Source organism: Anguilla anguilla, chromosome 13, assembly GCF_013347855.1.
Source record: "Anguilla anguilla isolate fAngAng1 chromosome 13, fAngAng1.pri, whole genome shotgun sequence".
Taxonomy (NCBI): domain Eukaryota; kingdom Metazoa; phylum Chordata; class Actinopteri; order Anguilliformes; family Anguillidae; genus Anguilla; species Anguilla anguilla.
Genome location: NC_049213.1, coordinates 27,855,581 through 27,881,049, shown reverse-complemented (window position 1 = coordinate 27,881,049; position 25,469 = coordinate 27,855,581). Strand labels below are relative to the sequence as shown.

The 25,469-nt window shown below is 47.8% G+C and overlaps 1 protein-coding gene across 1 annotated transcript; it reads left to right on the top strand.

The window, feature by feature from the left end:
• The first annotated feature begins 1,389 nt into the window (after positions 1–1,389).
• rybpb (RING1 and YY1 binding protein b) lies at positions 1,390–22,736 on the top strand. The gene is made up of 5 exons (XM_035389048.1): positions 1,390–1,569; positions 2,138–2,263; positions 18,761–19,018; positions 19,450–19,536; positions 20,890–22,736. The coding sequence occupies exons 1-5, from the start codon at positions 1,544–1,546 to the stop codon at positions 21,137–21,139; spliced, it is 747 nt and encodes a 248-aa protein (XP_035244939.1). The 5' UTR covers positions 1,390–1,543; the 3' UTR covers positions 21,140–22,736.
• Positions 22,737–25,469: the final 2,733 nt, after the last annotated feature.

Sequence of the window (25,469 nt, the reverse complement as noted above, 5' to 3'; positions counted from 1 at the left end):
CCAGTGGATGGGGGTATTGTCATCCTGGAAGAGAACACTCCCATCAAGATAGAAATGTTTCATCATGGGATAAAGGTGATCACTCGGAATAACTTTGTATTAGGTTTCTCCACTCATTTATTCAAGTTTTTTCTTTAATTTGTCACCTGTCCGTGTATATATGTAGGATAAAAGATAAAGCAAAGAGTACACTATAAAATTCCAAAATAAATGAATAAATTAATCAAATATCAAAGGAACTGCTTACTTAACTGTTAATTTAGCATGCAGTTTTGCTTTTTAGATATTTTAATTTCAAAATGTCATCAGTATTTTTTTTTTTAAATAATTATGCACATTTGTAATTACATATTAAATATTTGCAGTAATTGTGAATTGTTTCTCTGGTTAAATTTTTTAATGTTTGTCTGAATCATGGTTGAAACAGAAAAAAAAAACAATCAATTTGTATTACATTGCATTTTCAGCAAAAGCCCCAATGGGTTGTACTTCTTAAGTAACAAGGTGCCGTTCGTGAAAAAAACAAAAACAAAACATGTATGGTGTATGAGGGCACCCCGCTCCTATGTGTTTCAGTGCAATGTCCTACAGCACACTGTAATAATAGTGATGTGATTCATACAGTATATACATCGTTGTGCTTTCTAAAGACATTGCATACATACACAGGGCATACAGTAGATCATAACAGATTAAGAGATGCTTCACTTTAAAGCCATAGGCTTCACTCAGCCAAGTATGCAAGCATTCCATGTAGACTAATACGTGAATGACTAGTTTATGAGCTCACTATTAACTATATAATTGGCTCGCGTTATTATAGGTCTACCTCGGGGACTATGGCTGTCAATAGGCTACTGTGTTTTTTTCTCTTCGTTTGTCATGCACCGTCCAGGTGAATGAGGAATGCGCCGATGACAGGCAAATAAAATCCGTGTCTTGGACGTCGGTGCTGAAAATGACCCTCATCAATTGAGATGTATTGTTTAGAGTTGAAACGGAATACATGTTATGGGATCGTTGCTTTATTCTAACGTGTTTCTTTCTGGTATAAAAGTTAACGACAAATTTAGGAAATGTTCAGCCGCGTGTCCCAAAATGACCTCACTCCCATCCCGATTAATATGTGAGACTGCATTGAATAATCTGTTGCTTGTTGGCAAGCAGATCGTCTCAACGAAATTATGACACCGGACCAGAACTGGAATTTATTATTATATATTTTCTTTCCTTGGTTAAAGGTAATGTTAGCTATTTAATGTCTCCTTAATGTTACCGTCATACAAGCAGCTCGGCATATAACTTGATAGCCTACCGTTTTCGCTTTTGTATTTCAGCAAGACTTTTAAACCGAGGCGAGCGGTGATAGGACAACTGGAGTCACGTGCGCAGTCGCCTTGCCCTGCCTCGAGTCGGTCAGTGAATGTGAGCTTGCCAGGCAGCTTTAGCAGCGGTTCTATCTGGATCCTCCACACAAGCTGTAACAGTTAGTCTACTATTAATTACAGAAACCTTTTTCTTCTTTTGGAAGACATTTTTCATCATGGGCGACAAGAAAAGCCCAAGCAGGTACGGAACCCGTCTAGCTCAGAACGTTTTTTGCCAATTAATGGAAATTATGGAAGGATTCCGTGCCGTTTTGGGGGTGATATTCGGATGCTTTCTCGAGGAGTGTTTCTCCCTTTCCAGTTTCTAGCCAGGGCTAGAACAGTGCAGCTATGGCGGCTTGCCTTGCTCTCTCTCTACTCTCGACTCACTTTCAGACAAAGGGAAATTTACTGGGGATACGCCTGGCTCTTTTCGGAAGTGCAGTTTGGTCATAGAATAGCTCGATTAAAGTCCAGTGTGGAATGGACATTTTCGACGTTCGACGACGAACGTCTTTATTAAATGGACATGGGTAGGTGGCTTAGCTAGCCTAGTGAGGGTAACCGAGAAAACCCAGCTATTGGTTTGCCAGCTTGGTCGCGAGATAGCTAGCCAGCTAGCTACATAGCTAATTTGACTGTCTTGCTAATTCGATGTTTTCCTCTGACAGCTCATCTCTGTGGATTCACGATGTGTATTTTACTGGGGCTATGATTAGGTGTGAATGCAGTAAACGCTGTTTTGATCATTATTTTGTTAAATTCTTAAGGCCAAAAAGACAAGCCAAACCCACGGCAGACGACGGCTTTTGGGATTGTAGTGTCTGCACCTTCAGAAACAGTGCCGAAGCCTTCAAATGCAGCATCTGTGATGTGCGGAAGGGCACATCGACAAGGTATGGCTTTTTACTTCGCTTTTAGGAAATGGTTTGTGCGTCTTTTTCCCGCATGCTTGTTTTTCCCAGCAGTTTGCTCTCGCTAATGTTGACCAGCTGGTCACCTAACTAGCTACGTTGCTAACGATTCTGGCTAGGTAACGCAGTAAGCTTTACTAAAGCAATGTGAGATTATGACTTGTTGATTTACGAGATTGCAGACATTTAGCTTGGTAGCTATCTTGCTAACCGACTTGCTGATGTGTTATGCATAATCAAGTCAGCAACGACCGTAGTACAAATTAACGAGATGTCAAGCTTGGCAGCAATATTTTATTATCTCTACAGGTAGCAAGTCGGTGAGCTAACGTTGCGTTAGCCAGCGTTACTCGCCGACTGCGTCTCCGGTGTGGCTAGACGCAATGCCATAAAGCTGACTGGCGAGTTAGCTAGAGATTTCAATGCCGTTTATTTGCCCAGAGTAGGGATCATTTTGTTTCAGGGTTCTGCTAACAACAATATAGTACATATGGTGTAATGCGAAAATCGCATCTTTGCTGTCGAATGACCTTTAAATTTATATATGCAATAGCTAAGCTGTAACATTATGGCTTGTAAACCAGCGCCATCCTATCTTGCTTTCATGGGGTAAAATCTCTTTATTATGAGGTAATTTAACAAGCGCACTGTCCAGCAGCGACGCTTGCATCTCTAATGTTATATTTTTGCGATTGGGTACCACGTACAGCTAGAATGTGCACTCAATTTGCAAGTCATATAGGCTCATATGTATTATTGGCTCAAATGAAGGTATTCGATGTTTCATTCCAAAACCTAGCCTAATACAAATTCCTACCAAAAATAGCATTCTTTGCTATTGAAAAAACGAGGCTAGACCACGTCGTCCCTTGACTCTGATCAGTTGACTATATGTGCCATATGCATGGCCACTTCAAATAGTGATGCCGATTATTGAACTTGTTTCCTTGACTACTGTTGCACTCACTGTTTTCAGTGCCACTTGCACACAAAGAAACGCTCAAGCACTACAACTGAGCAGCAGAGAACGTGTTAAATAGATGAAGCAAAGGATGGTATTCTGAGTGAAACAAAGAACAGAAGAAAAAACATGTATGGATTGTCAGTTTTTTTCACAAATTAAGTGCGGTGTGGCTCAAATTTGAGTTAAGGCATTTCATTTGTGTATTTCCTTGACTACATGGGGTCTAAATTTTGCAAACTGTTCAGATTTTCTTTGCCTTGAATTATTCACATCTAGCACTTTCCAATACATAAATGAGCTACCTGCCATTCAAAATATATGAATATGAAAAATTTCATATTTTAAATGGCACACTTGTTGATTGTAGACCACTTTTCCACAACGAGGGATCCACCCCTATTTTTTGCAAATCATTTTCTTAATTGCAATTTTATTTCTTTATTATTTATTTTTTTAACGAGGCGTTGGTTTGAGACCGTCTTCCTGCAGTAGAGTCCCTGTGTATAATGTAATTGTCCTCTTCAGTGAAAACATGCACGTGGGGGATTTCTTTGAGTTTGGAAAGATTGTTGAAGTACTTTTCTGTTTTAGGGGTAGTATTCCTGCAATATGATTGTCTCTTCTGATTTACCTGATTTGCCTACAAAGCAGGTCTTGATTGGCTAGATGTTTTTTTCATTTGATCTAGAGAAACCACAATTTGGTTTGAGAGCATTGTAAGAGATTGTGATATTGGCATACATAACCTTTCCAAATGATACATTTTTATGCAGTTCTTCCTCTGAGCAGAATCACAGATATGTCAATTACAATAACGCCCGCCCCCCAGAAAAAAAAAACCACGTGTACAAACACAGCTGGAGAGTTTAAAATTTTGATTTGTTGTGTGACGCAATGTCACTGAGTAATATCAGTACTGTGTAATCCTTCCCGAAAGCCCCACGAATTAACCTTTTGCTGTTGTGGTTTTCGAATGAGTGTTTACTAACGCACACTGCACTGGGGGAAACACAGAGGAGTTTACCGCTTTTGAAAGTTGTTAGTTGTTTTTGGTTTTGCCGTCTTCCTTTAGTGTTTGTCTTCTGGTAGGCCTACTTAAGAAACCAGCTGATTGCTTTCAACTCCGAATTGGGAAATGTTGTCAGTTACAGTAATGCCAGGAAGTGACAATTATCTTAGCCCCTTACCAAAAATCTGTTGGCAACCGTCCCATTCTCTTAGTATGGTGAATGGAATTTCATGACACTTCTCAAGTGGTTGCTATATTCTCATTTGATATAAATGGTAAGTCTTTGATTAATGCAATTTTGTTCTTGTATAAGAAAGCAGAATCGTATTATGATGAACGCTAATTAGCTATCTTGTCCTCTGTGTTTGATGTATTCCAGTCATGCATACAGAAGTGCCATGCTTTCAGCTAAATGATCCACATTTATGAGCCTCCCCCTCCCCCTCCTCCTTTTTTCTTGCATTCCCATGTTGTAACTGGGCCTGTTGGCTCATGTAACCTGCTTGGTTCACTAATTGTATTGTTTATTGGTTTATGTTCTATAGCCTAGCTTGGTTGTGTGGGTTCGGTGTAGCTAACTAGACCTTTGTTGGAGTACTTGAGATTGATATCAGTGCCTGTTTAAAGGGTTATTTCTCAAATTTGTCAACCCATCAGTTTGGATCATCAAAAATGCTGTACTTTCAATAGAAGTTGTATGATTTCTGCCGGTTACTTAAAGGAAATGGAAAAGAAAGCACATTTAAGTGTGACATATAACTTGTACATGTGCTTCAATATTAGGCTATATTGCAAGATCAGTTGCCCTTAAAACTGCCTACCAGTCTAAGATCTTAAGATCTTCCTAGCTCATATGCTTAATAGCAGGACTTTTATTGATGACTTAATTGATTCAATCGGTGTCTAAGAGTGACCAAATTCATGTCAATTTTGGTTTTATATAAGTATTCTTTTTGACTACACTCACTCAGTAAGTCAGCAAATAGGTGACTTACATAGTGAGTGGGCATATTTAGACTTTGCTAACTTGCTATGGCCTGATCGTTTTGGTACACCTGCTAATAACAACCTCACTGGCAAACAGGTTTTGATTCTTATAAGTATTGCAGTAAATCTCAGACCGGTTAATTCATTTATGTTTCTCATTGCTGCTTACTGTTTATTTTTTGTTTTCTGAGGGCAAATGATGATTCAGAAAAGCAGTGCTGCTCTTTCTGTTGTCGTCGCTCAGTACACTGTGCCCATGGCTGCCTGTGTTAGCCTGTGCTTGTGTTCTTGCACATGACCCGCTGAGCACTCCAGAGCTCAGTACAGCTGGTTTCACTGGCCCTGCACTGTTGTGCACTTCTGTGGACAGCACTGTGTACCACTCCAGACATACACGTTTACTGGAAGCAATACTGGAAGCAATTCTCAACAAGTTAACTGTGGGACTTCTGTTGTTATTATGGTAACAACAGTGAGACCACAACGCAAACAAGGAGGCGTGTGTGTGCGCATTGTGCGCATGTGTGTGTGTTTGTTTTTGTGTTGGAGGGGGTGCTTTCATTGTAAAATAATGGCCATTTTCCATTGTACAAAATAGTTGAGGATCCATCCGTACAGGAAACCTTGGTAGTTCCTGAATTGTGTTCCTGTTGCTGTGTCCATTAAGTCATGATGAATTTGGGAGGAAGTGACAAAAAAGAAGAAAATTCTTGTTTTATTTTATTCCCGTATTATTACGGGATTGCAGTGGTTGTTTTCCAGACATTAGTCTGACCCTCATGTATTGCCAGGGAAACAGCTCCTCTCTTGCTGGTGATCTCTAATTTTGAACATGTGTAATGAAAGTGAGTGCTCTTATAAATTTTTTTAACCAGTTACCATGTTAAAAATGAGGTAATACACAAGACGCGTGGTTACGTGATTTTAATGCACTCTGCGGAGGGTGGTTTTTTGCCTCCGCATTGAGCATTAATGGCACTGCTGTAGCAATACCGTATAGCAGAAGAAAATATTGCTATACTATGGTGTATCTTTTTTACCACCCCCCCCCCCCCAGTCCCATGGGGTTGGTCACGTGGCACTAATTTCCTGCCTTTTTACTCGCCCTCTGCGTGGGTCACGGAAGACCTCTGAATTTCACAGCTGGTTTATGCATTTCGTCTGCGACAGAGTCGTTAACGCATAGCCGAACGTGATTAGACCTCTTCATGTTGAGCACCCGTGGGAAGCCCTGCAGTGGGGCAGGTAGGCATGCCTCGCATTGCTGTGGCCACAGGCCTCCGGGCTTTCACCATGCAGAACCAGAGGGCTGCCAAAAGAACGCGACACCTCAGTTCAGTGTCTGCTTTCACATGGGCTGGGTCTCAAAGACGTGCTGCTGATGGAATGTGTCCATTAAGACCATTTACGTGTCCCCAGATGAAGGGGAGTGTTGATGGCTGTGCAGTGTCCCTTTAATCTTTGACTGCGGCTCGTTTTACACACGACCTGTAGCTTCACCCCGTGCCCTGTGTGGCTGACTTAGCTGCTGCCTAGGCTATATGCTGCCGCCGAGCCAGAGCTGGAGTGGGCCACAAACGCGTAACTGAATTAAGCCTACGCTGCGCTTTGTCTTCACTCCTGTTTGCGCGATGCTTACGGTCTTACGGTGTGACAGGGAGATGCACCCAGCTGGATCTGGTGAACAACCGTGACGGTTATCAACGGCCATGCCTGCTGTTTCCTCACTGGCTGCCAGAGGCTTTTCCGTGGGGTCTTCCTGCCGTCTTTGTTAAGCTGGTCTGCATCGGAGGCTACCTTTACCTTTGCATGAAGACATGAAGCCCGTGCTAAATTCCTTGACACTAGCATGATTTTTCAATATTCATGCCTCTCTGATAAGGTTGTGTGGCTATGAATGAGCAGTTAACTGGATCGCACAGCTGCGTGCACTCATTTGAGATCATTTCTGCTCTCAAGGCTGATAGACAACAGCCGTACCAGAGCAGTCTGCAAACTTTAACTAACGGCAGCTAATGCAGTGAACAGAAATGATTGCTATGGATTATTCTTCTCTTGGTTCACCTTTTGAATCTTAGGGTAAATGCAGGGAGATGATGTGGCATTTAATATGGGATTTGGAGTGCAGATGCAGTTCACTGGCTCCTCAGTAATGGGAGGAATTGTGCCCGTGTGGCCATTTTATGTGCCTGGCATTTATAAAGCAAATATGTAAAGCTTAAACCTTAAAGAAAATGTCACTTCTGCTCCATTAGCTGACTGACCCCTGATCTTTCCATGCATTTAACTGACTCAAATTTCCTGCATCAACACCTCAGTGTGGTGCTCCAAGTCTTGCACCTGCCCTCATGTGTAAACAGTGTTACAAAACTTTTATAGAAATGATGGAATCCGTGTTCATGTATATCGGAACCGAACAAACAAGGAATTATCTACATTTTCGCTGGCTAGATTCACACGAGAAGGTAGGCTATTGCTCGGTGGTCACAGGTAAATGTGCAACAGTGAATGTTAAATATTTTACTTAAAACGTTTTATGACATTGGCTAGGTTTCACATAAAAGCTTTTATGAAGTTTGGAGAACATTACTGGACTTCCGATTCAGGAGTTAACTTAGGCTACTGGTTTATGTTAACAAGGCAGCGCAAGACAGCGTAATGGCAAACTAGATTGTATTCGCTAGCCAGCTGGCTACCAAATTGGCTGTGTTAGAAGAAAAAAAATGTATTCCAAGGAAGCTGACTGCCACTGAAATATCTAGCTGCTTTAAAGATGAAATAACCTAACATTAGCTAGTATTTGTTGTGCTTTGCTTTGGAGGGTAGACGTCCTGCCTTGCCTAAGCCATCCAGAGCGGTCATGTAATGTGTGAACAGGCTCATCACTGAATTTTTCTGTGTAGATGATTTATCTGTGAATGGGGAAAACCACAACCTAACCTGGGAGTTCCATGTGTGAAAGAGGCTAGAGTGATGCATACGCGATTAATGGCATTAAGCAGGGTGGGGTGGTTGCAGTTGTCATGGTATTGCAGTCGCTACGGTTACTCATCTGGTATGTGTGGTCTGGCAGCAGCGCGGCTTCAGTTAGAGCAACGAAAAGCGGGATGGAAGAATTACTGAGTAACGGCGCGGTGACAAAATGCAGCATCTCCCCCAGAAACCTGGCAAGTCAAAATAGCCCTTTACAGCTGTGAAAGCGGTAATGAGCACACCAGTTTACCCGCTGGAGCGGAGTCATCATTATCAGGGAAATTTCATAACTGCATTAACGCCGACTCTGTGATAATTACGCAGAAGTGACGCACTGACGCACTCCGTTTGTGCCTGGAACCCTCCCTCACCCCAGCAGCCCTTTCAGGAAACTCTGCCGCTTATTCGTCATTAACAGCGTCTATCAAAACTTTACCCACAGCTCTCCTAATGGATGGCTTTTCTGCACTCTTCCTGTTACCATTAGCACAGATCCTGCTGTTGCCTTGAAAGGCATCACTCAAAGCGGTGATTAAATAGACTTTTGATGAGATGAAAAGCCTTCGCAGATTGACATCAGGCAGGAAGGGTAGAAAGTGATGGAGAGCGAGTGAAGAGGAGAGGGGGAATCGGAGAGATGGAGGGAGGAAGTTGAGGGGAGAGAGGCGGAATCGGAGAGATGGAGGGTGGAAGTTGAGGGGAGAAAGGGGAAGAGGAGAGGGGGAATCGGAGAGATGGAGGGTGGAAGTTAAGGGGAGAGGGGAAGAGGAGAGGGGGAATCGGAGAGATGGAGGGTGGAAGTTGAGGGGAGAGAGGAGAAGAGGAGAGGGGGAATCGGAGAGATGGAGGGTGGAAGTTGAGGGGAGAAAGGGGAAGAGGAGAGGGGGAATCGGAGAGACGGAGGGGGGAAGTTGAGGGGAGAGAGGCGGAATCGGAGAGATGGAGGGTGGAAGTTGAGGGGAGAGAGGGGAAGAGGAGAGGGGGAATCGGAGAGACGGAGGGAGGAAGTTGAGGGGAGAGGGGAAGAGGAGAGGGGGAATCGGAGAGATGGAGGGGGGAAGTTAAGGGGAGAGGGGAAGAGGAGAGAGGCGCGTGGCTGGACAGGGTGATGGATGGCGGCTGTGGTTCACACTCGATCTGCCACGCGTCTCCTGGGGGGGGGGGGGGCAAAATGCAGCACATCATTACCTGAGAGAGGAGCAGCACAGCGCTCTCACGCACACACACACACTGAGTCACACACACTCAGACTCGCAGCGCGGCAGCCGGCAGCCTGAAATAATGGGGCAAGCCGAGGGTTGAAATGACTGCACTGGGATACGATCGTCTTCAGTAACCATCCAAGCAAGTACGAGCATTATCTTTAAATAACAGGCTAATCGCTAATCCTCATTACGAGCTGCTCATTTACACACTGTAACAACCATCAGGATGTCATTGCTTGTTCCATGCGCAGGGCGCACGCTGCGTATACGTGTGGTATCACTCTTGCATGTAGGGTGTGTATTGTGTTCACGTGTGCGGTACATGTAAAGCATATGCAGGCGCTGGTAGCTTTTGTCGCGTGCGGATGCAATGCTGATTAGCAGTGAGGACGCTCAGCGTGGAAGGCGCTGTCACACAGCTACAGCTTTTGCGATCTGTGAGCTGCACAGCGCGTGGTTCTCAGCTGCTAAGTGGAATATGAGCATGTTGCGCAGGCCTGCACAGATGTTGAGCACTCACAGGTCCTCATCCCCCTGGAGTGGGAGCGTGCTGCACAGACTGGAATCTGAATGAGTCTCCTCTTTTACGCTGGAGGGACTGAGCGTGAGAGGAGGGATATTTCAGCACCTTGTTTGCGGCTGCTTGGTAGGATGAGCGATGATGGCGAGAAACTCCGCTGAGATTTACACTGTGTGTGTGTGTGCGGGCTGTGTGTGCGTCTGTTCTGTGTGTGTGCGCTGTGTGTGTGTGTGTGTGTGTGTGTGTGTGTGCGTGTGTGTTTGCGCTGCGTGTGTGTCTGTTCTGTGTGTGTGTGTGCACCTCCGCGTATGTGTGTGTATGCGTACGCACATGTGCGTGCGTGTGTGCTTGTGCATGCATGCGTGTGTGTGTTTGTGCGTGCGTGCGTGTGTGTGCATGCTTGTGTGTGCGTGTGTGCTTGCGCGTGCGTGTGTGTACTTGTGCATGCGTGTGTATGCGAAAATAATGTGAATGTGCACAAGCGCTCATTGGGGGATGTGTTTGAGTAACCAGGGGAGGGTTTGGGGTAGTGCCATGGTGGACCATAAATGTAATCTACCTCTTATGTTTTGATTAGGAGGTGTGAAGCTGTAAAACTGCTGCTCACAGTTGTGTGGATCTCAGTGTTGTGCATTGTGCATGTTGCCGTTGGGTTGTTTCATGTAAAGGAACCCGGCAGGTGTGTTTTCTCATTTATCATTTTCTTCGGGGGGGTCCACCCCCACCCCCCACGGAGCATCTCCCCTGGGAGGGGCCAGGGAAATGAACTGCTGAAGGGTCACCGGAGATCACGGACAGCACGACAGACTCTCCACATAGGAGTGTGGCGTTCTGTGGATGGACAGAATTCCCACATGCTCAGAATCGCCTGAGTCTGTGAGTGTCCCGCGCAGTGATGGGAGCCTGCACAGGCTGAAGGTCAGAGCAAGAGACAGAGAGGGCGAGAGATGGACAGAGCGAGAGATGGAGAGGGTGAGAGACGGACAGAGATGGGGAGGGCGAGAGACGGAAAGAGCGAGACAATTTGAGTGAGAGAGTGAGAGACAGAGAGAGTGAGAGACAGACAGAGAGCAGGGTGACACCCGTCCTTTTTGTTTTCTTCTCAAATGGATGTCTGTTTGTACCTGACAGGAGACGGGCGGAGCTGCTTCCTGTCTCATGGTCCTGGCGGAGTGGGCTGTGTGAGGGCTTCTCCTCTGCGTGTTAAGTCCCAGGCGGGGGGGGGGGGCGGGGGGGGGTGAAGGGGTAGGGTGAGCGTGGCGGGCCGCTGAGCCGCGCTCCAGCGGAATGGCGGGATCCCCGAGGACGCTCTGCGCGGCGCTGGCGGGCGGCGGGGTTTCAGTCCCAGCCGTGAACGGCACAGCTGGCGGCTGCCAGGCTCTTCCCCAGAGCCCACGCCACGGCTCGGCGCTATCCCGCCAATGAACGCCTCCGCCTCCCGGCGCACACTCCAGCCCCGCTCCAGAGACGCGCCCGCGCTTCCTCAGCCAACTTTCACCGGCTTTAAAGGAAACATCGTAAATAAGAACCGCTACACGACCCGCAGATAACGGAAAGGCTAAGCGCCGTTAGCCCGGCGCGGGGAGAGCCCGTCTCTCGTTAGTGCGGGCGTGTGTGAGGAGTCCGGGGGCGTGTGTGAGGAGTCCGGGGCCCGTGAGTAATGGCCCGTCCTCCTGAGCGCGCTCCAGAACACGAGGGCCGGTAATCGAGGGCTTTCCCGCGGCGGGCCCTCGGCTGGAGCGCTCCGTCTTGTCGCGGGGCGTATCGGAAAAGCGCTTTGTTTCCGTGTCATCTGGCCGCGGCCCCGGCTCACGTTTCTGGGTCTGTTTATTCATCTCCGCGCGGCGGCTGCTTTATTGACTTTCGCGCCCCGTCCGCGGCGCTGAGCAGCGCATCCCCCGCGGGGAGCGAGGGGGCGCGGGTCAAACGCCGGCCCGGGACTCTGCGGGAGCACGTGGGCGGAGGTAATCTGAGCGCGCTCAGTGGCGGCCGCTGCTGCTGAAGTTGCTGAAGCTGGAAGAGCTGGGGCAGCCGCTTACTGCCTAACACAGGAAGCAGGAGAGGAAGTGAAGGGCACTGCTTATGACTGGCTGTCTGCCATGGGGGAGGAGCCTGCGTGTGATGGGCTGTCCGCTGTGGGGGAGGAGCCTGTGTATGATGGGCTGTCCACTGTGGGGGAGGGGCCTGCGTTTGACGGGCTGTCCGCTGTGGGGGAGGAGCCTGCGTATGATGTGCTGTCTGCTGTGGGGGAGGGGCCTGTATATGATGGACTGTCCTCTATGGGGGAGGGGCCTGCAAATTATGGGCTGTCCTCTATGGGGGAGGGGCCTGCTTATGATTGGCTGTCCACCATAGGGGAGGGGCCTGTGTATGATGGGCTGTCCTCTATGGGGGAGCAGCCTGTGTATGGTGGGCTGTCCTGTATGGGGGAGGGGCATGCGTATAATGGGCTGTCCGCTTTGGGGGAGGGGCCTGCATATGATGGGCTGTCCTCTATGGGGGAGCAGCCTGTGTATGGTGGGCTGTCCTGTATGGGGGAGGGGCATGCATAGAATGGGCTGTCCGCTTTGGGGAGTGGGTGGGGGGGGTAAGAAGGACTGTGAGTGCTTCTCCGCAGCCCCAGGTGTGTAAACAGGTCAGTGTCACAGAGGGGTCAGCCAGGACTGCAGAGAAAATTAGTCACAGTGTGTAATAGTCACAGGCAGAATGCTGCTGTGGCTATGACTGTGATTATTACACCCTGCAGTCCTGGCTTGCCCTGTGTGACACTGACCTGTTTACGCACCTGGGGCTGTGCTTTTTGTTGTGTTGGCCCGTGCTAAATCCTTGAAGACCGATTTCATTCAAGAAATGGAAAATTATGAGCTCTTGAACAAACCTGAGTCTTTTGTGACAGTGGCCAACATCTCCTTGCTAGCTCTCTGTTTTGTGTTAACTAGCCTAGGTCATGATTCAATAGTATCCTTGTTGGCAGCAATAATAAAGGACGATCGGCACGCTTAATGTCTCTGATGAACTGGTCCGGCGTGTCAGCCACAGCCCGGCGGTGTGCCATTGTGCGCCAGTATTTACACTCCAGCCCGAAACCGCTGCTGACGTACGGCCGCCGCCGCCGCCGCCTTCCTCTTCATCTGCCGCTGCGCTCCGCCTCCCTGCCGGTCCGGCACGGGCGCAGGCACGTCGCTCTCTCGCTTTCCTGTCCAGCCCCGCTGCTCTCTGCAGAGAGCTCAACCCGCCTGGCGGGCGGACACGCCCACTCGTCCAATCGGCAGTCGGCGCCGCGCTCCTCGGAGGGCCCGCGCACACGTGGTTCTGAGCGCTTATCCTGCAAATCCCCGCGGTCGGGCGGCGCTAACGCACGCCAGGACGGCGTGACAGATTACCGGCGCTACGCCGCGCGGGCGTCCCTGCGCGCTGTCGCTGGATGACATGATCCACAGGCAGGACGGGGCACTGATCTCTGTAGTAAATCCACTGAGAGCAGTCAGTGCTGTTTGTACTGGGACAGGAGATCTGTTCAGTCGTCCATTGTCTGCGGTGCAGTTGGGCGCCTTGTTTTAAAGTACGGCTAGGACTACAGGGGAGAGGGTAGGAGCTGTATGTTGTAGTAGCCGAATTGTTCCTGCACGCAGCAGTTCTCCACTGTAAGGAAATGGCCCATTCCCCCTTATCTGCAGATAATGTCATCCTGTCCCCCTCTTCAGATTACAAATGGAGCTCCTTGAGCAGATGAGAACATGAGCTCAGGCCATTTTTTAAAATGAAAATGTGATCCGTTATGGTTCCCACCAGCAGTAGTTGCCCTCCGTAAGCATTACAATAACAGGAAGGCATCAGTCAGCAGAGCCTCAGTTACAGCCCCGGCTCCCTGTGCATGATGCCATGCCCCCAGGCGGTGGCTGGCGGCTATGCCCCACCCCCTCAGGAACTTGTGAATGGTCTGACTTTCCCTGGAGCTATCCGCGGCGTTCACTTGAAAATATCGATTAAACGCCTCGACTCCCGTGTAAATTGTGGAGGTTGAGATTTTTTTGTTTGCGATTTCCATTTTTCGGGCTACACCAGATAACAGTATGGAAGTCCACATCACAGTCTGAAGAGATTGGGTTGGTCTCTTGTGTCTAAAGCAGGAATCCTTTTCTCTGTTTTTGTTTTGTGATGGATTCCTCAATTGTTTCATCATTTTTGGCACTCATCACAACTGGATGAATGCCTAACTGAAAAACTTTAAAACCTTAAGTAACATAGCATAGAGTGGAAATATGCTTAATGTTAAATCCCATATGGAATTTGTTTTTGACTTAAGTCCACCAACAGACTATCTCATCAGTGAATTTGGAGGTTTAGATGCGTAACAAAGTTTTGAGATGTGTTTTATATTTAGCCGCAGCATTTTGGAATCTTGTGTTCCTCGTTCCGTTGGTTTGTGTTTCATAGCGGTAAGCCACTGTAATGACTGTGTTGAGAGCTGCTGCAGCTTAACACTGATGTAATCCTACTCGTCTCACTGCTGTTCCCATTGTTGTGATGCATGCTCTGCGGCTCCAGTATGAGATTATGAGCGCTCGCAGTGTGGCTAATGCCAGCGGCCCGATCGCACAGAGCAGTCATGTGTTTTAAAGAGAGGACCCAGAGGAAGAGGAGTGCAGACTGGTGTCCAGCTGCCCCGCCTCCTCTGTACATGCGCCCTATCACCAGCAGCTTCAGCCAGGAAGCTGTGAGGCTTCAGATGAGCACTGCCGAGCTTCATCCCAGCTCTGTACATGCACCCTATCACCAGCAGCTTCAGCCAGGAAGCTGTAAAGCTTCAGATGAGCACTGCCAAGCTTCATCCCAACTCTACATGCACCCTATCACCAGCAGCTTCAGCCAGGAAGCTGTAAAGCTTCAGATGAGCTCAGCCGAGCTTCATCCCAGCTCTGTACATGAACCCTATCACCAGCAGCTTCAACCAGGAAGCTGTGAGGCTTCAGATGAGCACTGCCGAGCTTCATCCCAGCTCCGTACATGCGCCCTATCACCAGCAGCTTCAGCCAGGAAGCTGTAAAGCTTCAGATGAGCACTGCCGAGCTTCATCCCAGCTCTGTACATGAACCCTATCACCAGCAGCTTCAGCCAGGAAGCTGTAAAGCTTCAGATGAGCACTGCCGAGCTTCATCCCAGCTCCGTACATGCGCCCTATCACCAGCAGCTTCAGCCAGGAAGCTGTAAAGCTTCAGATGAGCACTGCTGAGCTTCATCCCAGCTCTGGACATGAACCCTATCACCAGCAGCTTCAGGCAGGAAGCTGCGAGGCTTCAGATGAGCACTGCCGAGCTTCATCCCAGCTGTGATTTACTGCGGCGGTTAAAGAGCGAGATTCTGTAGTCCTCTGGTTCAGCGGTCGTACCGGCTGTGGGTTGTACTTTTTATGTCATTGTTTCAACATTAAAAGGCAGCGGTGTGACGTTTTGGACCACTGGCTGTTTCTCAGCGCACTGCTGTTGATGTGGGTGACAGATGTGGGTGTGGAAACAGAGCGCACAATCAGGGGTATATAATATTAAAGCTGCGTTCACATTTCATGCACCAGTTTGCTTATTTATTGAAGATACGTCACCGGGAACGTTAGTCTCAGATGTTCCTGTTATATAAACTCCAGATATGTAAGTGTGTCGATTTTTCTGGAAGGTTCTGTATCTTGTTGTTGATGGTCACCTCTCTGTAGAGAGGTTGTAATTTGTCGCTCGGCTTATTAGATGAAATTGGGGTTTCATCACAGTCTTGGCCGAGCAGGCCCCGGGTCCTGTGATGCAGCTTCAAACGCAGCTTTGACAGCTTCCTGTCGAGCGTTAGATCTGCGCTCTCAGTTCCACTTCAGACGGCGTTCCCGTTCAGCCGGGCCAATCGGAAAGCGTGGCGTAAACGGCGCAGTGACTGTGGTGCTGGCAATCTGGCAGGGAAGGCTCCGTACGCGGGAGGTCCCCTCGCCGGCGGCGGACAGGACAAGCATCGGGCGGGGCGGGGCCAGGTGGGCGGGGCCAGGCGGGCGGGGCGGGGCCAGGCGGCCGCTCCGGCCCTCATCGGCACTCAGAGCAGACGCCGCATCGATCGCCGCATCGAGCCGGCGCTGTGACATGATTGCCCATTATGAGCCGATTGATCGCCTCGCGATTGGCTGGGCTCCTGCGGGAGGATCTCCGCCGTCTGCGAGCCATCAGTCAAGTGGAGGCAGCGAGCGGGCGGGAGTCGCGCGGTCTCCACGGCGATACCAGCCTGAGCACCCGCCCCCAAGCCAAGAGCAGTGATCACCAGCCAGAGCCGCCAGGGAGCCCTGGAGCACACGGGCAGGGTGGCGTTTATGTGGCTCTGCTTATGCGTTTGTGAAGCGCGGTGGAAGCTGGCGCTCATACTAATCGGCACTCATCACTTCCACCTGTGTGTCAGTCCCGTTCTGCGTACGGGGCGGAGTGTTGCTTCCTGGTGCGTGTGAGTGGACTGGAGTGTGTGGTGGAATGAGAGAGAAGCTGCTTTGCTGTTGAGCTTGGCTGTCTCCTCAGCCTGCTGGTTAGGGAAGGGGCATGTTTACTTACTCACAGTGAGCGTCCCTCAGGTTGTGTAATTAGAGCAGGCTCTCGCAGACGCTCTCACAAGTGGCCGTGTTTCCCACTAAATCAGCAGAAACTCCTGCGTTTGGCGCTCTCCGAAGCGCTTGTCGCCTGGGGATCTCCTCACAGCCCGGCAGTCTGATCACAGCCCTTTCCTTGGACGCTGATTGTGTGTGTGTGTGTGTGTGTGTGTGTGTGTGTGTGTGTGCACGTCGGTCTCCGTCGGTGTGGGTTTGTATGCACGTGTGTGTGGTTGTGCGTGTGTGTGTCTGTGCATCTGTCTCCGTGTATGGATGTGTGTGTGTGTGTGTGTGTGCGTGCATGCGTGTGTGCATATGTGTGTGCGTACGTGTCTGTGTGTGTGTCTGTGCCTGTGCGCATGTCTGTGTGTGTGTATATGTGTGTGCGTGCGTACGTGTCTGTGTGTGTGTGTGTGTGTGTGTGTGTGTGTGCTGTATGTGAATGGGCTCGCTCGGCGCGTGCGTGCGTCTGTGTGTGTGCGTGCGTCTGTGTGTGTGTGTGTCTGTGTGTGTGTGTGTGTGTGTGTGTGTGTGTGCGCGTGCATGCGTGAGTGTGTGTGTGTGTGCGTGTGTGTGGTGTATGTGTGTGTATATGTGTGTGTGTGCGTACGTGTCTGTGTGTGTGTCTGTGCCTGTGTGCATGGTAGTGTGTGTGTGTGTGTGTGTGTGTGCTGTATGTGAATGGGCTCGCTCGGCGCGTGCGTGTGCGGTGTGTCCTGGCGCGGCGCTCGGCGCGCTGGCAGACGGCGGGCTGTGATTATTTGCGCGGCGGGCGCTGTTGGCAGGGCCGGCGGGACCGTGCGCTCGCCTCCTCGCCTCCTCTCTCCAGCAGCTGCTGCCAGATGTTGAGCATTACGCTGGAGAAACACGAGCAGGCCGGAGCGGAGCAGACGCTTTCTCCCTCTGATCTCCACATCCCTTAACTCTTAATCAGCTCTGCAGGCAGGCCAGGGAGAGGCAGGTACGCAGGCATGAAGAGAAGCAAAGCTCCCTGCAGGCTTTCAAATGCAAAACAGGGACCTCACCTTTTTATAATGGCACTAACTGTCAAAGAAAAGGACTTTGATGTGTCCTATTCAGAGAGCCTTTTAATCTCCGCTGATTCATGAGACCTTCACACACACATGCTGATGCAGACAAACACGCACACACACGCAGACACACAAACACGCAGACACACACGCGAATACAAGCGAGCAGTGCCACCAGCCTGAGGAGGCATTTCACTCAGACCGCACTGAATCTTCAGAAAGTTTGCCTCATTGCTCCTTTCCAGGAAAAACTCACCCTCTCACTGGTCTGCTGTGAGATGTATCACACTGGTGTTGAAAGCACTGATGTTTTCACTTTGATTTCTCCCATGGCCAATTCTCAAAATTTCCAGTTGTTGAGCAGATGAGTTTCCTGAACAGATGAGTGGAATTGAACACAGTGTTGTGTAGTGCTGCGGTGATTTTCAGCTTCGTCAGCTGCAGTGACCGGAAATAAATCTGTGTTTACGCCATAGCCGCAGAAATCAAAGCATCGCTAAACAACAATTCCTCGGAATCAACCACCACATTCATTTTGAGGTGCAGATGACATGGCTTCGGAAGAATGGGAAAGTAGATTTCATTAGCTAGTGTCTTTGGAAAAAAGTGCTCTGAAATCATTGAAAGTATGATGTCATCATCTATTGTAAAACAAGTTTTATCTCAAAACACAAGAAAACACGTACCAAAAGTGGTGAAAGTAGTGTTTCCCCCATAGCAGATCAGCAGGCTACTGGAGCTACTGGGAGCAAGTCCAGTTCACGCATGAGAGCACATGTGTGAGCACAGAAAAGAGCAAAAGAGAAGAGAGCACAGATTTATTTCTGGTCACCATAGTTGTACCTGCAGCCGTCAGTTTTTAAAGTCCCTAGTGTGGATCTGGGGAGGGGGAGAGAGATCCCAGTCTGGCCCCTTCCAAACACAGCTATCTTGGTAGTTTTCAGATGAGTCAGTGGGAGTGACATACTGCAAAGGTCCCGGTGTGGAATCATGAGTTTCATTCATTAAAGAGCCCGTATAATAGCATTGCAGCTCAAACAGGCCGGCGTGACTAACGGCTGCTGGCGACTGGCTGGGCACCGCCAGGTGAAGAGCGTTGGGGCCCAGCGGTCCTGCGCTTGCGTTTGGTCTCCTCGCTTTGCGGTCTCTTCACTGACCGCTCCTCCCTGACTGGACCCCACAGGAAGCCCAGGATAAACTCGCAGCTGGTGGCCCAGCAGGTGGCGCAGCAGTACGCCACCCCCCCGCCCCTCAAAAAGGAAAAGAAGGAGAAGGCCGAGAGACCGGAGAAGGAGCGCGCGGACGGAGAGAGGCCCGACCCGGGCCGTCCCGAGGGAGAGGGGGTGCAGCCCGACAAGGACAGGCCCGAAAAGGAGAAACCGGACAGAGAGAAAGACATCAGCCACCCAGTCGCCAAAAAACCCAGCAGCAAAAAGACCAAGTGAGTACAGCCCGTGCACAAGCCCCTGTGTCTGAGGTGTTGCTCAGACACAACATCGCTAGAAGTGCTAAACCAGTAGGGGGTGCTCTTCTGTCTGTATTCTGTCTAAATCTAGTGGCTCAAAGCCAAGACACTGTACTGTAGGAGGTTCCTCTTGAGACATTTCAACTGATTTGCTGTGGAAATTCAATGTTCCTGTTCCCTCACTAAAACGTATCGGTGTTGCTCCATGGTCCGGCCAGAATCCCTGTATGCCTTTGTCATCTATCCAATAAAGCCCTTTTTACATTTATCCACTGAAAAACCCAAGAGAAGTGAGGCTTGTCCAGATCATTGGAGGACATACTCATGATCCCGTCTTGGGACCTGTGGACTACCCGTAGGCTGGACTCAATGTTTCGGACAAAGATGTGTTTCCTTTTTCTTTGTAGACCCAAGTCAGATTTTCATCAGAGTCCACCCGGCAGCATTCAGTCAGCAAATTCAACAATCAAGACCAACAACTCCCACATTTCGAGGTAAAGTATGGATTGTTTTGTCTTTAGTGTGTCTAGATAAACATGAGTCATTGTGATTATCACTATCCCTGCTTTAAAATGCCTTTATTTTTGCAGAACAGTGAAGTGGACAGTTCCATTTCTGTTGCCTATTTCTTACAACTGCTCAACCATTTAAGGCAGATGGAATCAGTTATTCATTCTTTTTCTGAATCTGCAAGATGCAGGTGTTCATGCTGGCAATAGTTCCTATGAAGTCATCCATAGGAGCAAATTTGATTGCATTGTTCTTCCTTTCTGAAGCATATACTTTTTATATACAGTACTGCATAAAGATCCGAGGCCACCCTTTCTTTTATTTTCTTTCCAGTGAAAACAGCCAGTAAGTGTAAGTCATTTATTTTTTAGTTTCAGAACATGATGCAGCAAAAATATATTTAACACAAAACTACTCTAAAACCACAACTGTGGTTTTAACTACTCTAAAACCACAACTGGTGTGCAATATTGAGTTTTTAGTGTGTCCATCCTTTATAACAGCTTCCATTCTTTGATTTTCTTTGAGTTTTTTAAAGAAATATACAGGGATACTTTTCCATGCTTCTTGTAAACACCTCCAGTTCATTCTCAGAAGTTGGTTGCATTTTCTGCTCATCTCGAACTGAGTAATCCCAAACACATTCAGCGATGTTGACGTCTGGACTCTGAAGTCACTTTTGAAGGCAAATAGTTCTAGCATAATGTCATTGACACTTTTGGGAACAATTCTTTGTGGGGAGGACACAGCTGTTGCTTGTTTGTTGATTGGAAGGATGGAAGGCTTAGTGGTGGTAGGGTGCACAAAGGACAAAGGCTGATAGATTTGATAGTACATGTAGTGGTGGAGGCTATTCTGTCATTTTCAGTTAAATATGTTTCATGCATTATTGTCTGCCACTGGACAAAAAAACAAAATGGCAATGAGTGACTGATTTGACTGGAAATTGAAGAAACAGAGGGTGGTCTGATGTATACATTTATCAGGATGATTGACAGCAGTGCTGTTTTGTGTAGTAAGCGGTGGTTCTCATTAAATACTGCTGTTAAGAGCTGAACACGCACTGGGAAGCTGCAGGATAGTCAGCATTGGCGTCTCCCTGAGCAGATCTGTGCTTGTGAACTGGAGTGACCCCCCCTGTCCTCAGCACACACGGCTGCTGGTGTCAGGGCAGAGCAGTGGGGTAAGATAAGGGCCTCGCTATCTGAGCGCTTAAAGAACTCTCTGCTCCTCCCCACCCCCCCTCCCTGCCCCCCTGCCCCCTCTCCCTGCCCCCCTCACCCCCACCCCGCCCCCCTGCCCCTCTCACCTCTCACCCCCACCCCACCCCGCCCCAGACCCAAGCTGAAGAACATCGACCGGAGCACCGCGCAGCAGCTGGCCATAACCGTGGGCAACGTGACGGTCATCATCACAGACTTTAAGGAGAAGACGCGCACCTCGTCCACGTCCTCGTCCACCGTCACGTCCAGCACGGGCTCGGAACAGCAGCACCAGAGCTCGGGCTCGGAGAGCATGGACAAGGGCTCGTCCCGCGCCTCCACCCCAAAAGGAGACCTCTCCCTGGGGCACGACGAGTCCTTCTGAGCCCCGGACGCTCGGCCCACACGCTGGGATCCCCCAGGGAAGGGGTTGAGTGGAACCCGCCCCCGTCCCACACCCCGCCCCCTCCTCCTCCTCCTCCTCCTCCTGACCCCGCCCCTCGTTCCCGCCCCTTCCCCGGCCTCGTCCCTGGATTTGGAGGATGCAGACAGAACACGGCTGCGCTCACGCCTCACCCACACATCTGTCCTCACGGGACCTGCGCTCACGGGTGCGAGCATGACGCTGGCAGGACAGCGGGGGCCTGTGGGAATGGCGCCCCCTGGTGACACCATGACACTTGTATGTATTCCATTGTTTTATATGTGTAAGTGGATGTGCGGCCTAATCAATTTTTTTTATTTTGTAAAATATGCTGTGCAGTTTTCCACCTGCTTTTTAACAATTCTGGCCCATTTTCATCCTTATTTATTGCTTGTTGCACCTGTACACATTTAAATATTTCTTTTTGTCTTTCTTTTTATTTCGTTCGGCTTCATTCAACTTTTACTAAATAGCAAGGCTTTCCTTCTTTCCTGTTGTTGTTAAAAAGTTGAAACGGCAGAAATCTCAAACACTGGTGCTAGATGGGGCTATACTGTGAATGGGCTTCAGCTCCGGGGTGGCTGTCCACTGAGAGGGACGGAGCGCTGAGAGACCCCTCTGCCCCGCGCGGTCTGCCGGGGCAGAGCGGCCGGGCGCCACGGTCCCGCGCGCGGCGTTCACAGGGGGGTGGGTTGGACTTTAATTTGCCGCTAACGCTGCGCTAGCCCCGCTTGCAGGCGTCGGCCTGGCGACGCGCAGGAAAGAGAACACTAATGTCCCCTCGGGTCCGCGGCCACGGCCGGCTTCACGATCGGTGCTACATGGGTCCTTTCAGAACAGAGGGAAAGGGATACCACAACGTTCGGTTCCGCACGCTAGAACAAAACCAACGGACCCGGTCCAATTCTGAGACCTGGGAGCCAAACTGCAGCCCTCGCTGCACTGGATTCAGTTCTTTATTTTATCTTTAAACCGTTGGAATTCTCTCTCCGAACTTAAAGAGTCAGTTTGCCCCTGAAGCGCGAAGGCCGATGTACAGATGTTTCTTTTGTGTTCTAACAGTGCTAATGCAGCCGGACATTTAATGAAGAATACTTTCAACCTGTGATGGACAAATGTATTGAGACTCCAATATCTTAGTGAAGGGAACTAAAACGTAATGATTATAACCTTAGTAACAGTACTAACGATGAAGCGTTCTTCTCAGTGCCCAGTGCTCAGATCGCAAACCTTGGACTGATTTAACCAAATAAAAACGGCTTTTCGTTCCCTAAAATTTTATTTTTTATCTCCTCACTATCTACCTTTGTAGGAAATGGCAAGTTCTCTACAGTTCAGTTTCCTGTTAAAGTAGAGTAAGATCAACACATTTTGTTTTGAATTGTACTAAACCTGTATAAAGAATAAAAAATGTTTATACAATATCTTAGTTTTATTTATTGAAGGACCAAAGGAATTTGATATTGATGATATGCTACATAGACTAATAACAATTTTAAAATGTTATTATAAAATGTGTGATATAAAATACATTTTAAATAAAGTCTAATATAATCCATTTAAATGGTGTAATTCTTGTCCACTTTATATAAAGAATGCATTCGGTTGTTTTTGTGTGTAAAACGTACCTGGATATGAGCGGACCACTCCATGCTCGGTGTAGTCTGTGTGTGGGACGCTGGCCCATTCTCTCAGTAGTGTGTGCGTGTGTAATGGAGCTGCAGCTGTAGAGTGAGCTGTGAGGCGGAGCTGACCTGCGCTCAGTGACCTCAGCCCTGGGGCTCCTATAGCCCTGTGTGTGTCAGTACAACTGAGCAGCGCCCACACACACACACACACACACACACACACACGCTCACGTGCACACACACTCACGTGCTCACACACAGACGTGCACACACACACACACACACACATTCTCACGTGCTCACACACACACGCACACACACGCACAAGCTCACGTGCACACACACACACGTACACACACACCTTATGCGTACACACACTCACATTCTCACACACACACACACACACACACACGCGCACACAGTCACACGCACACACGCATTCACACACACATGCACGCATGTGCACACATCCACACACGTGCACTTCGGCCTTTTTCCTGTTGGCTTAACTGGTAAAATAAATAAAAATAACGAAATAAAATAATTGTTAAAAGTATGCAATCAGGCACTGTTAATGATCCAAATCCAAATCATCAATAAATCTGGGCAGTCTCTTGCGCTGAGGGAACTGAAATGATGGACTGTGTTCTTCCTTTTCTTTTATATTTGTTTAGTTTTTCTGAGGTGATAAAAAATAAGATGAACTTCCTCCGATCGGAGGTTGGGACAGAATCCCGTTTGCTTTCTGAAATTCTGTGAACAGTTTTTAAAAACCTGGCACCGATGGCAACTACACTACAGGGACACTTGAAATGTAATCGAGCGTATAGCACACGGAACATGCGCAGGGGTGGCTGTTGACTAAAGCATATTAGCAAAGGCCGTTCCACCATTTTTCAGTTGTGAAATGATCCATGGCTTTGTATAAAATACTTAAAGCGGACAGCGCTGATGTAACTGAGAACCAGGAGTTAAAACTTTTTTTTTATTTGTTGTTAATGTACTATTTAAACTGCATTAAGCGACTTGTATCTAAGTGAGAGAAGATTTAGGATGTCTGCATTACATGTGATTAGAGAATCTTTTTTCTTTTCTTTTCGTTTAACATGTTATGTGAACAGAATAAATGCGACATCCTGTTGAACTGCGGATGAAATATCCTGTATGGGACTAATCAAATACAGTGGGGCAGTGTTGATTGAAAAAAAAAAAAAAAAAAACATGTGAATATAAGAATATTATTCCCAATGGACATGCTTGACAATGTATTGCAATACATTAAATTCATATAATTCATATAGCCATCTTTTTCACTTGCCTTACCCAGTTCCATGCATATTGAGTCAACTTTTGTAAAACTTATCAATTGTATCTTAAATTATTGAAAATTGAATATTTGCTGAATATATGAACTTTGCTTGTATGTAACTTGAAATGGCACAAGAGCCAACATTATGAGAATGACAATGGAGCTGAACAGGTTTTAACACGCAAGCAGTTCTGTTCTTGTGTATGACCAGTAACCTTAATTTACTGTGTAAAGATGGTTACATTTTTTTCTTTAGCTTTGTTTGTCAGAGACCCAAATATAGAATGCTTGTTCAATTATGGTCTAACAATCTTGTGAATTTTTAATGTTATTGTATTATACAAGCTCTGTTTTTATTTTCTCTAATACGATGTCTTGTACAATGCTTTTGAAGTTTTTGCTCTGTAAAATTATGTAGGGTCTGTTAGTACATGAAAAGTATAAATATAAATATATATTTTATTTTATCCCGTTTTTCTTTTTTCCCCATTGGTCCTTTTTCCCCACTTTGCCGAAGTGTCATTGGTGATTTTGTGGAATGGTCAGGTTCATTTCCTTGTGCTCTATGTATTTGGGGAATTTTAAATGGTCACCGCTCCTTGTCTCGCTATATACAATACAATGTTGATATATACATGTTACCTGGCATGTGCACGACTTTGTTGTTAGAGGCCACTTTATCATTTCTTCTGCTTCAAATAGAAATGTCTATTTATGAATTATGCTTGTAGTTTTTCACAAATAAAATGGTTACATTTATTTAATTCTTGAGAGGCTTTGTTTTCAATTTCATGTATGTTGAAAAAGTTTGGATTATTATGTCTCGATCCTGAAGAATGCTTGCCAATTACAAAGTACCTAGGCTATACATATATATATATATTATTTTTTATGGACAAACTAAAGAATGCATTCTAATTGTATATGCAAATGTAGATTACGCCACGTTTTGCAGGGCATTACATTTATTGTAATTTTGCAGTTGCCTGTGGAAATTGTGTTTCTGCAGTAATTAGAAGTCACCGCATATCCAAAATAGTTTTTCTAGTAATTTTGTTAAGAATTTAACTATTATATTTCCTTGCCTGCCCTTTGAAACTTTGGTCACTACAGATAATTAAATTTTCATGGAAGCCGGATTGCAGAAATGAGCCTTTTTGGGGGAGACGAGAGCCTCCCCCTCTCTCTTATCCCCTGGACTAATAAAGCCTGCACTGTGCATGGGATATCACTGCTGTGACTAATCTCTGGCTAGCCTCGGAGTTTGTCCCGCGCGGCGAGCCCACTTCTGAAGCTCGCAGCGGCGCTGTCATCGCAGCTGAGGATTGAGACGTTCGTGCGGGGAGCTGCTCTA